The 16,577-nt window shown below is 38.1% G+C and overlaps 1 protein-coding gene and 1 long non-coding RNA gene across 6 annotated transcripts in view; one reads left to right on the forward strand and one right to left on the reverse strand.

Moving 5' to 3' along the window:
• The window catches only part of LOC133105420 (uncharacterized), a 209,455-nt gene that overhangs the window by 177,080 nt on the left and 15,798 nt on the right, over positions 1 to 16,577 (forward strand). The window lies entirely within an intron of this gene.
• EFEMP1 (EGF containing fibulin extracellular matrix protein 1) overlaps positions 1 to 16,577 on the reverse strand; it is a 68,337-nt gene that overhangs the window by 2,523 nt on the left and 49,237 nt on the right. For all 4 annotated transcript variants that reach the window (XM_061211398.1, XM_061211396.1, XM_061211397.1 and 1 more), the window contains 6 exons: positions 14,128 to 14,250; positions 10,101 to 10,220; positions 9,006 to 9,125; positions 7,864 to 7,983; positions 4,037 to 4,160; positions 3,761 to 3,956 (listed from right to left, as the gene is read on the reverse strand). In XM_061211398.1, the coding sequence (XP_061067381.1) occupies positions 3,761 to 3,956; positions 4,037 to 4,160; positions 7,864 to 7,983; positions 9,006 to 9,125; positions 10,101 to 10,220; positions 14,128 to 14,250 (803 nt within the window). The remainder of the gene's footprint in view (positions 1 to 3,760; positions 3,957 to 4,036; positions 4,161 to 7,863; positions 7,984 to 9,005; positions 9,126 to 10,100; positions 10,221 to 14,127; positions 14,251 to 16,577) is intronic.

Below are 16,577 nucleotides of genomic sequence, written 5' to 3' on the forward strand. Positions count from 1 at the left end.
TGTGAAAATAGATGTGGATTATGTGATTGATCTAGAGTTGTTGGACAGGGAATTGAGGTGTTGGTGACAGAGTAGTTCAAGGGTCCACCAAGAAGTTGATAGAGTGGGAGAAAATGGTGGGTGAGGGGTCAGAGGACTAGCATCACTGTGAGGGTGAAGAGCAGATAGAGTGGGAGTGAGGGCATGAAAAAGAGGAAAGAGAATCAGTCACTGAGGGGGTCACCTGAGACTCAGATGATGATGTGGAACTGTTCTGCAGGATAACAAAGTCCAGCATGTGGCCATGGGGTGGTGGCAGAGTGACATGAAGCTGAAGGTCATGGGGGATGAGATGGCCAGAGAACTGTAGGCTGAGGTAATGGATGTGACTATAATAGTGCCCAGATCTGAGTGATCTCACCTACTTCCTACATACTCTGCCTGAGTGATCTCATCCATAGCCATGGTTTCAATGATCACATATCTGCCAGTGACTTAAAAGTCTATACTATGAATTCCAAGCCCACATATCCAATTCTCTGCTCATCTTTACTTGGATGTCTCATGGCGACCAGGACTCAGTATTTCCAAACTGAACTCCTCACCCTCCTCTCTCCACTGGCTCCTTCTTCCTTATCTCAGTAAATGGTACCACCATTTACTGTTGCTCAAGACAGAAACTTGGAGGTTATCCTTGACACTTCCTTCTCCTCCACCTCCCCATAGCACATGGGTTACCAAGCCATGTCCTTCTTCCTATATCTTCATAAATCTGTCCACTTCTTTTGGACTCACTGCTACCACACTAGTCCCCCATCTTTTGAACTACTTACTGGTCTCTCCATTTCCATTCTTGCTCCACTCCAATCCAGGCTCTACAGTGTAGCCAGGTATCTTTTTTAACATGAAAATCTGATAGCAACTCCTCTACTTGAAACCCTTAGTATGGTCTGTCAGGCATTGTGTGATCTAGGCCCTGCTCATCTCTCCAGGTCCCTCTCAAGCCACTCTGCCTGTAGCACCTGGAGTTCCAGATTAACTTGTCTGTTTTTTATTCCTTCCATTTGCTAGTCTTTCGTTGCTAGTCTTCAGCTTAAATCTACTTCTTCCAGGAAGCTCCCAGACCACTGCTGTCTTGGTTAGGGGTTAACTTGTGGTGTACTCACGAACAATTTGCAGTGCTCAGTTGTAACGTTCAGCATACTTGTGAACACTTGTTTGATGTCTCAACTATAAGCCCCACTGGGGCAGGAATTGGCTTGGTTTTATTCACTGCTATGTCTCTAGAACCTAGCATGGTGCTTGCCTCTTATAGGTAACAGTGATACCTTGAAGATGTTGATTGAATTAATTTATTCATTTAAAAATATTTTTTGAGCACCTGCAATGTGCCAGGTACCATTCATTCTATGTGCTGTGCATACAAGAGTGAACAGACAGGTAATGTCTCTGTTTATTGCACTCACACTCTAGTAGGTAGTAGGTGACACAGACAAATAAATACTATGCAACGTGGTGATAAGGGCTTTGAAGAAAAATAAGTCTCAGTAAGGAAGGATAGATATTGGTCGGTGTGGGTGGAGGATGGTATTCTACCTTTAATTTCATGTATTACTTCTTTCTAATATGTTCCCTTTTCTAGGGAAGAAGATTTTCTCAGTATTGTCCCAAAAGGAATATAAATAAAATCCTATATCCCACAGATCCTTTCAAGGATAGGGTCCAGCCTCATGTTTCTCAAGAAACATTCTTTGACTATTGCAGCCCACATTAATTCTTTGATGTCTTGGAGCATGGAGTTAAACACAAATTTGTCCTCTGCTTTTCTCATAGATGTTAACTATGCCACAAAGTAATATTTAAAGCTCTTTGAAGTAAGGAACTGTGTATTACATGCACCTAGCATGAAGCTGAGTATATAATAGGTGCTTAATTAAGGCCTGCTGATGGAGTCTTATGATTAAATGCCCTCTGCGCAAGTGGAACTTCATTGGAGAAATTTTGTAGGATTTGATGCAACTAATTTTTGAATTATGTGATAATAAATAGTCTTGAAATATCTTCTTATTTTAAATGCTTTTTTGGTTTCAAATAGTATTATTTAATTCTGGGATTATCAAAATTGGCAATGTTTTATATCATTCATAAGAAAGGATTTTACTTGAGAAAAACACTGTATTTATATCTGAAAATATCAAGTCAATAAGTTCACTGATATGAATCATAAAACTTTAAAAGTGCCATGTTTATTGCAAAAAAAAAAAAAAAAACCCGTGCAGGTACTTTGCTTAACTCTTTGTTGATTCTGCTAGGAAATTTTACTTTCTTAAATTTTGGATAAGAGTTCAAAATGGAAAATTATTTTTAAAGATGATTTTGAGATGAACCTATTTGACTGCCATGGGTTACAAATAATGTTATTTCTTTGGGTTAAAATTATTAAATTGTTATTATCTGAACTGTGTGAAATTCATTTAGAGTAAACTTCTTACAAATATCTAGTATATCTCAAATTTAAAGCATCAAATGTTAAAGACGTTTATTTTTAGTTATTAGAAAAAAGAATAGTAATAGATTGTATTTTGGGTTGGGTTTTTCTCTTCAGAAGTTGGTCATGAGAGATTAATCATTTCTAATTTACTGGCAAAGAAACAGAGTCACATAATTCTGGAGCTGGAAGGGAACTTAATATATCAAAGAACAGGATAAACGAGTAAACATTAAAAATCTGTAAACTTTACCACGAGGATGAATTTCCCAATTTACTTTTCATATTCTCAAAATGAAATATTGACCTTAAAATCTGATTAAAAATGAAGAGTGCCCAAAGGAGTTTTGAGAAAACTGGAACTGGATGAATAACATCCTTAGCGTGAAAGACTTACCGTAACCCTGCAAACTGCTTGGTGGGGTGCCATCATTTTCACATGAAGTGGTGAGCCGTATTTGAAATATGTCGGAATTTTAACCTAAAATGAACTTGCTAAGATTTTGCAGGGGGGACTGGAAGGCTGAGGCACTGGAGTCAGGGAGATCTGCTGGGAAGCCCTTGGAGGGGTTAGAGAGGTGCTAAGAGCCAGTTTAAAGGAAGAGAGGCAGAGACACAAGGACACAAAGATAACCCAGGGGACACTGTGGAGAGAGAAATGGCAGAATTCAGAGAAAGATTTCATATAGGTAATGAAAGAAAGGGAGAACATACACGTGACCTCACATTGCCTGCCTGGAAATTTGCAAGAATGGTACAACTATCTGTTGTACACATGGTGCGGGGGGTGGGGAGTTGGGGTCACTTCTCAGATACTTCTGGGTCTTAGTTTTGGTGCAGATGTAAATAATCTTGCGAATGTAACAATAAGGAATTCAGCGTTTTTGAAAAGCTCTCCAGGAATTATTTTTTCTATGTACAATTAAATAGCTATCACTGATTTGTGGTATCTATTTGAGGTGTGTGTGTGTGTGTGTGTGTGTGTAGGCTTGTGTTTTGGTGGTCACACACAACTCTGTTAGAGTGTACAACTTTTATCTGAGTGACTTTAGAGAAGCTACTTCATCTCCCTGAATCTTACTTTTTTTTTCTGTAAAATATGGAGATAAATATTAATCTGACCAAGCATTACCAAGAGGATTAAATGAGATAATGCACACTGGAAGAACTTACACAATGCCTGCACATAAAAACTCTTTAAATGTTAGCTTTCTTTCTACGTGAATTACTACCAAACAACAACAACAAACTTGGAACTTTCTCAACAGCTAAGGCTGCCCTCAGGATACTTACTCTTAGGTAGAACTCTCTATTTTCATTTCCAGATTTAATCCGAAAAGTATTGATAGTGTTGGGATAAATGGTTGTGGCCTGTATCTGGAAGATGTCAGATGGCACAGACCTATCAGATCGGATGCTCATGTATTTGTAGACTATGGATTGGGGAAGTTCTCGGCACAGCGCATTTGAGACTGGGCAAACACATCGGCTGCAGAGACAAACAAAAGTGTTAGTTAGGCGTGGTAAAACCAGAAGATTCTCAGTTTCAAAAGGTCTGATTTTTCTTACTTCTCTGATGTTAGAACGTAAGGATCTTGACAAGGATTTCGTGGGTAACAACGGAAGCCGCCATGATAATTCCAACACATTTCATCTTCCCGACATTCATTTGTGGTCTCACACTCATTTATATCTGTAGAGATGTAGAGTCGAAGAGTTTACTGATATAAGTAAATTGCGTAAGTGGCAGATTCCAGTTTGCCACTGGAAGGAGGTGTATAAGAATCTGGACTGTGTTTAATTTGCTTTTAGACACAAGACTTGGTGGGACCTGGGTTCATTGCATTAATTCATGACAGATGTAGTGGAGCCATTCTCGACAGATTAATATGTGTCATTTCATGGTATTTTATCAAGCACCTATTATTCATCTGTTGAATTCAAAGCCAAATGCTTGCCATTGACTTTGCTTAAATAAAAATGAAAGACACGATTTCTTGCCCTCTGGGGAATTAAGGAAGGCTGAAAGAAGGAGGAGGCCTCTCACCTTGGCCTTGAAAAGGGTGGTGGTTAGATGGGATTTTCAGATTGCACTGGGGAGGGCCTTCCAGGCTGAGAAAGCAGCAAACAAAAACTATGGAGATGGAAGTTTATTGTCAGGCTCAGGAGCTTGGGAGAGAGGGAAAGGCTGGAATGTGGTTGCAGTAAGCTGTAGCATGCTGCTGGATAGTTAATGTTCTGGGAGTGGATTACACTGTCCATAGGAAGCTGTTCACAGCAAAAGAAGTGAAGCTATGAAGTATCCTACCATGTAGAGCATGACTATTTAAAGACCATGGGGAAGAAGGGGAATTAAGGAAGGGACTGTCAGTGTCAGCGGTGAGAGGCAACCCAGGAAAAGGCAGTGCAAGGAGGTCAGAGCTAGAGAGGGTCCCAGGAAGGAGGGTTGTGGGAAGGCCAGGATGGACAAAGACTGAATTTAGATTTGGGAATTAGGAGTTCCCAGATGACATCTGAGAGATGAGTTTGCAATGCTAGAGAACCATTACATTTACGACAATGAAAATTATATTAATATCCACATCCCTATGTATGTTTGTCTCCCTTTACATTTGAATAGTGATTAGATTTTATCCAATATAAGCCTTTTCTGAATCATTCCTTCCCCACAATCAGATATTTTCATTCATTAATTTACAGGTAGTCATTGCCTAGTTGCTGGGATATGATCTCTTTCTTCTCTCTGAATTCTTATATCTCATGTTCCTCTTTTGGGGCCTTTATTGCTTTTTGCTTTGCATTATTGAAATCTGCATGTTTGTCTTAATCCTTCCATTAGCTTGTAAGCTCCTGGAGGGCAAAGGCTATTGTGCACATCTTTCTATCCCTTTATCACCTAGCATGAGTGCACTGGGAGCACCTAGATTTTAAGAAATATTAAATTGAACCAAGTTGCTCTTCACACAAACCCTATGGAGATGGTGAGAAATATATTATCTCTATTTGGCATGAAGGGAAAACAAATAAGGGTTAAGTGGCTGACCCAAGTTCATATAGTTAGTGACAGGCATCTCTCCACTGCAAGGTATTGCATCCTCTAAATGAGAGTAATTCCATTCCTTGTCTTTGGAGAAAAAATTTTCTTTTAGCTTCCAAACTGGCAAAAGCTATCTGGAACCCAAGAGGAGACTGGAAAAGCTATGCAGTTTCCAAGAGTCAGTTACAAAAAGTATCTTCTTTTGGACTGGCTATGGCTAAAGAAAGAACTTAGATTCCTCAGAAGAAATCACAACTGACTTGTCCTTTCAATATTTTTCACTTTTTTGAAAAATAAAGATGCTGTTTAGCTACAGGGAAAGTGAAGACTGGTTTGTTATATGGAGTTCAACAGCAGCAAAAGGAAACTTTATGTGACAATTTTATTTATTACTTCCAGTAATTTAGAGCCTAGCATAATCAACTCCTTAATCATTTTGGAAGGTTTTTCAGAAATGATTAATAGTATTAAAATATTTGATGAATGTGTGTCTGTGTATCTGTGTATTCTCTCTATGTTTCTTTCCTTCCCTGCTGTCCCTCTCCCCTCCCCACAACCTGCCACCACACACACACACAGAGTTTTAATTTTTGCAAGACTGTGGAAATGAGAACAGTTATTTCATCCCTAAAATAAACCTTTTGGGGGAAGGTAAGAATCCAGACTCTTTTGGTTTTACTTTAACCTGTAGACAGGGCTGGGAAGGAATGGTTTCAGTGGGGGAAACCAATTGTTTTGTACCCTAAAAGAATGGTAAGTCTCTTTCACAAAAAATGTTTTGGTTTAACCAAACATTCTTCAAGATATAACACTAATGAATCTCCTATTTGCAATTCCATTGCATTTTCACCTTTCGTTATAACAGATATAAATAGAGTAGGCTGGTAAGATTCCACTGAATGTTAACTTGTTTCTGTCTTTTGCTGGGTGTCAAATCCATTTATGATCAGAAACACATAGACATTTGTTTCAGGACTCCAGGGAAATTGGTTAAGGTATCCCACTGGCTAACATTTTCCTGCATGTAATATTCATGTTAAAAGTCTCAATTAGGGTCCAGAAAGTAAAACCATTGGAATGCAATGTTTCTCCACAATTAACATTACAGAGTCTCTAGTAACGTGGAAAGGGGTAGAAAGATGTTTATTGTGCAATGAACTACATTCTGATTATGCTCATATTTAGTGGTTGGATTCTAGTTGAATGATCACATGCACGCTATAAAATCTCAGGTCATGGATGTTCCTGTGAATTAATATTTCCCTCGTAAAATCATGATATAGACTGAGAATCCTGAGTGTCTCCTTTCCTTGATCTTTTCCTTTCTTAATATTTTACTGCCCTTCTTCTAGAGAAGATTTGCTACTAGTCATTTATATTGCTGGGTAAATTTCATAAAAACATCTTGAACTTTACAGGCTTTATAGTTTATAAATAATTTTTCTGTATGTTATTCCATTTCATTCCCTCAACTCCCTTTTCCAAATGAGAAAGTTGAGGCTCAGAGAAGTTTGATAATTTGTTCAAATTGTATAGATAGAATGCCATACAGCTAGGTCTCAAACAGATTTTGTGTCTTCAAGTTCAGTCATTTTTTTTTTCACTCTCTCACTGCTTTATGTAAACCTGTGTTTGTACCAATTTTTCCAGGATTATCTAGTTTTAGTTTTACCTGAATAGTCTTTTTCCTGTTAAAGAAATTTTAAGCTACATGCAGGAGGTAGGGAGGAGAGGGTGCACGTTTTCAAATCTTTCAAAGAGACTCTGAAATCATACCATGTAGAGAGCCACTTCTTCCACCAACATGTAGCTGTGAAAATCACCTGAACATTTATTTTAAAACTGGACCCAAAGACATTAGCTATTTTTGGATTAATAGTTTTTTTTACTGAAGTATTCAAACACTTTTTAATACACATGAAGCTGATTTTCTCAACACTTAAATTACTATCCAATTTATAATCCTGGTGTTTTAGAGAATTCAGATCGGTTTGAGGTGCACCTAACCACACATTAAGCTTATGCTCTACACTGAAACTCATGGTGAAATATTTTAATAATTGAATCTTTTCTGGTGGATGATTAGAGGATGCATATCATAGGGATTATGTAGGCTATATAGAAGGCATACCAATATTTTATTAAAATTATTTATTTTAAGAAAGAAAAATGATTACTTTAAATTTCAAAGAGAGTTAACACTGAATATCCTCTTTATGAGATGTGCATGTCTCATGATCAACAGGGGAAAAAAAAGAGCTCAAATTGTAAAAAATGAAAGTCTGTGATAGAGAATCCTACAACTTCCTCCCTGCTTTTCCTGGTTAAAACTTAACAGATATGAAAACAATAAACTTACCCTGACATGTTCTACTTCTCACCACTTGGTATCCCTGGGGACACATACAAGAGAATTTCCCAGGCTCATTGACACATTGATATTGACACAGGTAGCTCGAGGTTCTGCATTCATCAATGTCTGTTGAACCAGACAAGAGAAATAAGACAGAGTTGAAAACTTACATGTCACTATTTTGGTAATTTTTTTTAACACTGCATACTCTGAAACAGAAATATAATACTTTATAAGAAGCTCAAGTGCAAATTCTAACAATATCAGCTCATTTCCCATAGAGCTTCACAGCACAGAGAGTTTTTCTTACCATCAGTTTTACTCACTTATTGCTGACAGTTTGGCGAATCCTGGAACTAACCATACTAGCTGAGCAGACTGAATGAATTGGCTTGTGGTTGATGATCCTCATGTTGTGCTTGGCAGACCCACCCAGTGATGCAGATTCATATTTGCCTTCTCAGAAATTGGGTGGCTCTGCTCCCAAGTTCATCTGAGTTTTGAACTCCAAGTTCCATCCCTGTGCTAGCTTCTAGAGGTGATGCCCTGGCAGAATGCTTTGCATTTCTCAATGGTGCTGTCCCAAGTAAAGGTGGGAGCGTTTGTGAGGAAGTCGGGAGCATGAAGTGTCAATGGCATCCCCCTCAGGATGTCTTATGGCTTTTGAATTACACAGTGGCAGGCATGACTAGGGGCCAGGTCTCTTGGTTTCTCTTCTAATGTTCTTGACATGCAATCAGCCATTTTTGAACTTAAACATGCATGCCAGTCACCTGGAGTTCTCATTAGATGCAGAATCTGACTCAGTAGGTCTGGGCTGGGGCCTGAGATTCTACAATTCTCACAGGCTCCCAGGAGGTGCCACTGCTGCTAGCCATTGCATCACACTTGAGAAACAAGACACTAGAGCACCCTTGCTAATTATCAGACCCAGCCTACATCTAATATTTCAATTATTTTGTTTCTTCTCCTTTCTTTTGAAAACATACTAAAAAGTCAATGTTATAATTGAACTAGATTAACTGGATTTTAGAACGGAATTTCCATGGATAAAAATTTGCTTTCATAAACAGGTACATACTTGGATTAAAGCAACAGCAATCACAGGAATTGGACCATGATTACTAATTATTTGGACAGTATTTTACCTTCACAGTTGAGCCTGTCACTGCTTAGCTCATATCCTTGATTGCACTGACAGATGAATGAACCAAGAATGTTGTAGCATTGCTGAGCACATTGATTGCTGGCATCACATTCATTTATGTCTGAAAGGCAAGGTTATACACATTTATATATCTATGTCTTTAAACATAGCCTTGCTCTTTTGTACCTATGTCATCCTATGATAAGTGAGTAATTCTCTAGCTGGATTCTTTGCTCTGCAGAAGCTCACTGGAGAACATCCATTCAGGTTTCATATTTGTTGGAACAACTTCAAACATCTGTCATATACTTCTTTTAAAAATACCAGAATATTTTTTTTTTCTGGGAATGACAGTTAGTTTGGTGTTTGATGAATCTTTCCAAAAGAATTTAATGATTCTAATAAATATACATTCCAGTATCTATTTTCTTGTATTGTTGTTCAGATGCAAAATGCCAAGTCTATAAATAATTGATATAAGACACATACTAATACGGTCTCTCAGCATGCTGTAGTGAAGATTTATCTGTGCTATTTAGTACTTTTTAAATGGGTCCTGTTAAATTCCATTACAATTATAACATAAGCCTTTGAGACCCATACAGAGTTTTGCAATGCTCTAAGGCACTGAAAATATTGTGAAAAGGCATTTTTCCTGCACTAGATTCTTTCCATGTCATGCCAATCTTAAAATTGTGTGCCGTGACATTGCATTCTGAAAGGGCAGAAGAAGCATGTAAAAATCAGATGCACTTTCAGCGGCAAGTTTATGTATTTGAACTTGCAGTAACCCCTTTGGCACCTTCAGCGTTTATATCACACACTCTTGACTAATTGGTGTGTGTATATCAATTGATCTGTAGTTAAAAATTTTTTTTTTGATACACTCACGGAAGAGAACTAAAACCAAGGTTAAAATTTTTTTCCATTCACATCTTGATGTGTTTTAAAAAACCAGATTGGTTACTGTCTTTTCAGCTTTATGCAGGGAGGTTGATGGAAACCAGTTCACTCAAGAACATAGAAAACTGGAAATACTGCAGTGTGGCTTGGGAAGACAGAAATCAGTCAGGATGACAGTTGCCAGAAGTCTTACCTACGCAGGTATAGTTGTTTGCTGCCAATTGAAACCCAGGACTGCACTGGCAATAAAATGATCCTGGTGTGTTCACGCATCTTTGGTGGCAATATGGAGGGATGGTACATTCGTCTATATCTAGGTTATCAAGCATACACAAAGAGAACCAAATTATTGACTGTCCAAATTACTATTATTGAGCTGTTTAATCTCAAGTTCTCAGCAGAGCATTATCTAGAAAACCTATCTAGAGACATCCTTTTAAAAGTAATTATTTTTCTTTTTAAAAAATTAGGGGATCTGTGCTTTAAATACACTTTGGTCTCCCTTCTGCAGTTAGATGAGATGTTAAGAACAAAGACTTCATAAACCTGGTTGGGTTGGTTGAGATTTAAAGAGGGAAAAGTAATTAAAACTATTTCACACATAAGTGAGAATGTCAGGCTGGGAATCTAAAAGCTTATTTATGATGATAGAAGTAGAAAAGAACTATGGAAGAATTGAGTGATGTAGCATAAAACTAATAAAAGGAGGTACGGGCTGTTGCTCAGCTGGTGACCTTGGCGAAGTCACTTAAATGTTCAGTATCTAGGTTTTTTCTTCTGTAAAATGTGGATAGTAATGCTGCGTGTGTATCTTATGAAGTTTCTGTGAGAATCAAGTGAAAGAACGCTATGGAAGGAATGGGACGCTAAACAAGTTACTTCTTGAGGGTGCCCTTCTGACACATTGATGATGTGTTCCAGCCTGTGTCCTTCTCGTATAAATATTTCCAACTATAAAATGCTCAATTGGGAACTTGCAAAGTAGGATTAATATTTTAAAAGCATAATAGAATTCCATTAATTGATGATTCTACACTTTGTGACAACTCCAATATGGCATGTGTAATTTAAAATAACAGTTATTCACAATCACTGTAATACTATGGAGTGACTATCTCATGGAAAAAATGAAACAAAACAAAACTTTATGCTGAACCCTTCCAGTACTTTAATAACTAAAAGTGTGGAAGACAGTGTGCTCAAGTGGCTGCAAGGTAATCTGAGTTTGAATCTTCGTTCTGGCATTTACTAGCTTGGTCTTAACCTCTCAGAGCTTCCATTTCCTCTTCTGTGAGTAATAATCAGCAATGTGGCAGGATTGTTGGGAGGCTTACATGAGATGGTTTAGGTGAACTTCCTTGCACAAAACAGGCAAAAAAAAAAAAAAAAATTGGGAGCTATTATGAATAAGCTGCAAAATATATTTGATTTAACTTGAATATTGAAATAAACAGTAATGATGTTCACATGGCTTCCCTCCTAATTTATTTAGGTGTCTGATCAAATTGTCACCTCAGGGAGGCCATCTCTGTCCATCCATATAAAATAACTTCTTCTGCCCCATCTACCCCCTTATCCTGCTTTATATTTCTTTGTAGCCAGTGACACTCCTTGACATTGTATTATGTGTTTATTTGCTTCTTGTCTGTGTCCCTCCCTATAATGCAAGGCAAATAAGACCCATTTCCTCCTCTTGAGGTAGAGGTAAAGTATTTTTTGTCTGTTCACTGTTGTGTGCTTAATACCTGGAACAGGGTCTGGCATAGTAGGTGCTCAATAAACATTAGCTGAATGAATGGAAAGTTCATACTAATTAAGAGTAATTTTAGCACGGTTCTTCCTAGTACCTAGTGTTACAGCCAGGTGCCAATATCAATAGCTAAATTATGTAAGTGGTACTTTCTAATAGTTCCGTGGGCTGCGATTCTGTAAAATCTGTTTGTTTACTACGATGGCCCAATACCTAGAACTTGGCGCACAGTCAGCCCTCACTAAATATTTGATGAATAAATAATGCATGTCTTCTCAACCAGTAAACATTCATTGAACCATTGTTATTTGCTATCATTGTGTTTGGTAATGTAGGTTTATAACGATGATAATCATATATATATTCTACCCCTGTCTTGTATGGAAAACAGGCATGAAAACAAATTAATGCATGGAATTATAAGATCAAAATAGAAAATTGTACAAGGGAGAGAGGGAGCACCATTCTACTCAAAGTGTGACCTGCTGACCACTACTGGTCCACGGACTATTTGGACCAGTCCGCAATGAATAAGTGCAGAAATTGGGAGCAAGTGTTTAGGAATAACAATTTGGTGTTACTGCAACATTCTTACTGTACTCTACATAAGTATTGATCTATAACAGGTTGGAAATTTACAAAGGATCCATCAGAGTTTGAGAATTACTAGAATATAGGAGGGAGTGACTAATTATATTTGGGTATATCATGGAAGACCTCCCAGAGGAAGTGACCTTGAGCTAGAATTTGAGAGTTGAACAGGAGTTTGTTAGGACTGCATGTCTCTGGTAGAGGCACTGAAGTGTGACACTGTGTGATGTATTGGGGAACTATAACTAGTGGGACAAAGCTGGAGTGTAATTATTTTGGCAGGAGAGGGGTGTTGATACAATAGAGCTGCGCAAGGACTAGATGGAGGAAGACTTTATATGCTCTGTTGAGGAATGTAGTGTTGGTTCTATGGGTGAGGGGAAGAGTGAGGAAGCCACCTGATTAGATCTGAATTTTTTTTTTTAATTCTTGGCTGCACCACATGGCATGTGGGATCTTATTTCCCCTACCAGGGATGACCAGGGATTGAAGCTTCACCCCCTGCAGTGGAAGCATGGAGTCTTAACCACTGGACCACCAGGGAAGTCCTAGATCTGAATTTAAGGACATCTCCTGCCATACCATAAAGGGCTCTAACCATAAGTTCCATTCGCTTTGATTCTTCCCATAGTAGGCTGGGTTTGTTCTTTTTCTATACTTTTTATACCCTCAATTGTTTATTTTCCTGACTAATACAGTGGCCAAAACTTTACTGCCTGTGGAGTTTTCCACACAATTTTCTCTTAAGTCACAGCTTCAGTCAGTGCAAGCCCTGGTCCTTCCTCAGAGGCTGGGCACTAGCCCCAGCACCTATGCACAACCCCATGGCAGGAAGAACAGGGCCAGGGCCCATGAGGAGCTCAGTGTTGACATCCTGACACCAAGAGCTCACATTCTCAGGTGAAAATTGATGCTGGGTTGCCTGTCCCCACATCATTATAGTCTGTTCCTAAGAGAAAATAAGGACTCTTCACTGATCTTATGGTAAGAGGTGTTATGTAAATCAGTGGACAGAGGGAGTCAATTACAGAGTTTCATCCTAGTGCTGGGCCTCAAGATTGAGCCCAGAACACTTTAGTTTACTTCTCATTTGCCAGTTGGCCTCCCCATATCGTGTTCTTCCTGTCATTCAAAAAGCATGCATTGAGCACCTACTTGGTGCGCACTCTTCAGGGACTGGGGAGACAACAGTGACACAAACCAGACCTGGCCCCCGTCCTCAGAGAGCTCAAGTAGAGCTCTCAAGGAGGGCACATGTTTTGCATCCCTAGCACTGCACCCACTTGCCACATAAAGAATGTTTAGTACGAGTCTGTTAACTCATTACATAATGACGGCACACAGCTGTACAACCCAGGACCAGGAGCCATTCTAAGCACTCCTGCACATGAGCTCCTGAGATAGGGGCTGGTATTATCTCCATAGTACAAAGGAAAAGAGTGAGACACAGAGTATTTAAGTAACTTGCCCAAGGTCTCAGAGTGAGTTAGGGGTAGAGCTGGGATTTTGAACCTCACCATTTGCCCTATAAGCTATGCTATGCTACAACCAGTGAATGAAGCCCATAGCACCAGTGTTTTAGTGCTAGGGTACCAAATAACTAATTTAAAATGATTTTCCCGGTTGCTTTTGTGGTCTCATTCACACCCCAAATTTCTGCTTTTGCTTAGTCTAACATGTAACCAACACTTTGATACCCAGAATATGCTCAACCTTTAAGGCTAGTTTTTTTCTTAACGTGGAAAATGGATTGGTAGTCAATGAAAAAATAAGCACTATCATTCTCCAAATAAAGATGAGTGCTTTGTTTTAAAGGACTGAGGTTTAAACAGTTAAGATGCTCCAGACAGGACTTGGCTTAGTGCACTGTTGTACTTACCTACACACTGCTCTCCTCGCTTCTGGTACCCAGGAGGGCACTGACAGGTGAAGGAACCTCGTAAATTGATGCACACTTGGTCGGCTCTACAGTTGTGTGTCCCTGCAGTGCACTCATCTATGTCTGTTAAAGACATGCAGCACAAAAATAGTTTGAGTCGGTTGTGAAGATGTTGATAGTTCCTCCATTTTGCCATCATACTTTTCTTAAAGAAACCAAGTTTTTACTCTGTAATACTGTTATATTGGAAATGCTTAAAATGATACATTATTTCAAGTGTTCAGAAAGTAATTTCATAGATGTCAGTGTGTACCACTTAGATTTAACAAATGCTAACATTCTGCCATGCGTGCCTCAGCTCACTTTGTTTTGTTAAGAAGTGAAACACTGGAGATGTACCTAAAGCCTTACTCCATCCTCATCCCTTTACCCACCCACCTATTACCATCCTGGTAGGTGTGAATCCTTCCCTGAGATTTTTTTATACTTTTATTATACAGTTATGCACCCATTAGAGTATACAGTATTGTTTTTTGTGTTTTAAAATGTAAATAAATTGTATGATACTTGCTTTTCCACCCAATGTATGAGATTTGAAATAATTTCTAGTAACTAATCTCTAAAAATCTGCCCAATAACTAGGTAAAAATCAAACTTTAATATTATGCATTCCCTATTTCTGTTTTTTTTTTTTTTTGGTAAACTTTAGCACAACATAAATGTATGAACTTTCCATTGCAAATTTCAAAATAAAAAGGATTCAATTTAATCACATTCCTCTAGGAGAGATAGGTTGGTGTAGTTTAAAATACATATTTTCCCCAAGCATTTCACTTCTTGGAATAGTTTACTAAATGTGCCTTAAGGAGTAAGTAGATTATAGTTCCAGAAAAGTAAAAAATATTCAGTCATAATATGAACTTGTTATAACAAATTTCTTTGAGATCAAAATATGATGGGCACTTGTGTGTATCTCTCATATTACAGTAATTTATAAGTGAAATATAATTTTGCCTTATCCACATCACCTTTTCATTCATCAAATCTCTCATATTATGAGGTTAAATAGCACAGATGAAAGGATTATAAAATTTTGGCATTCTTCAACAACTGAAGACTCTAAGCTTCATTAAAAAATATCTAAAATTTGTAATTCCTAGATGACAAATTTTGCATAAAAACTGAGAAAGGTTTAGGGGTGTTTAGATGATCACTGTGGCAGACCCATGGTGGTGCTTTGGAAGAAATAGTGGGGCAAAAATCAGTACCAAAAATGAACCATCGGTAATTAGAATTTATTCCTTAAATCCTGCCTTCCCTTTAAGAAGCTCAGAGAGTAGCCCCTGGTGTGTTGCCTTTCATCTTTCTTTATTTTCAAACATAACTGCTGCACTGTGCACATAAATGCACATTATTACACCCAGTAATATTACACCCAGTGTAGTAATGTAGGAAGCTCAGGTTATAAGAAAGTTGTCCGCAGATATCGGCTTTAGTTAGCTAGGTGTGGAAATGATAAGAGATTCTCTCCAAAAGAAGGAGGGAGGGGAGATAAAGAATACTCGAGGGATGTATGGCTGTTTATTGGATAATAACCTATAAAAGCATCTACTTACATAATTCTTATTATCTGGTTTTAAAGTTTTGGCGAATTTTTCGTTATTATTTTTTATTTCTGTTTTGAAATTTTTTATTATTATTACTGTTATTTTCAAATCGGTGATTACAACTCTGTCCTTTTCAGGTACTATGCAGAGGTACAGCAATCTTGCTTTGAAATTATCTGCTCTTTTTGTGTCTTTTATTATTTTCTCGTACGCACTTGATGAAAACATGTCTACTGGGGTTTCTTCAGAGCTTTATGACCCGCTAATGCAGAAATGACAGCAGAGTTCATATTGTTTTATGTCAAGAACATTTGCCAGCATTTGCAGTGATAATAGCCCTGAGAGATACGGCAATGTGAGATTCAGATGTGGCAAGTTTCCTCGGTACGTGCTGGCAGAAGATCAAGGGCTCAGGCTGGCTGCTACATTTTCTAAAGGAGGCTTCACCAGTGACTGTGGCTTTTCTTTCTGAGACATCCCTCTGCAAACTGCCTCCACCCCATCGCATTCCTGATGTGATTTCCTTCCTATTTTTTTTTTTTTTTTGTCGTTTAGTTCTCTCTTTGATTGATAGGCTAACATTTCCAGTGGAATTAATATATCATTAAATAGATTTCAAACATAAAAGCCATGATCCCTGGACTTATTCCTTTTTAAGAACCAGGTCTGCTTACCTTCTAAGAAGGATTATTTAATAAAACTATTAGGTGAGTTAAAGTAATTTAATAAAAAAACAAAAAACCAAATAAAATACCACTGTCTCTACTGCCGCTATATTCTTTTCCTTTCTCTATCAATAACAAAACTGCAACAGGACTCACCTCACCTAGGATTGAATGGTGG

The sequence above is a fragment of the Eubalaena glacialis genome, chromosome 14 (genome assembly GCF_028564815.1).
Source record: "Eubalaena glacialis isolate mEubGla1 chromosome 14, mEubGla1.1.hap2.+ XY, whole genome shotgun sequence".
Lineage (NCBI taxonomy): Eukaryota > Metazoa > Chordata > Mammalia > Artiodactyla > Balaenidae > Eubalaena > Eubalaena glacialis.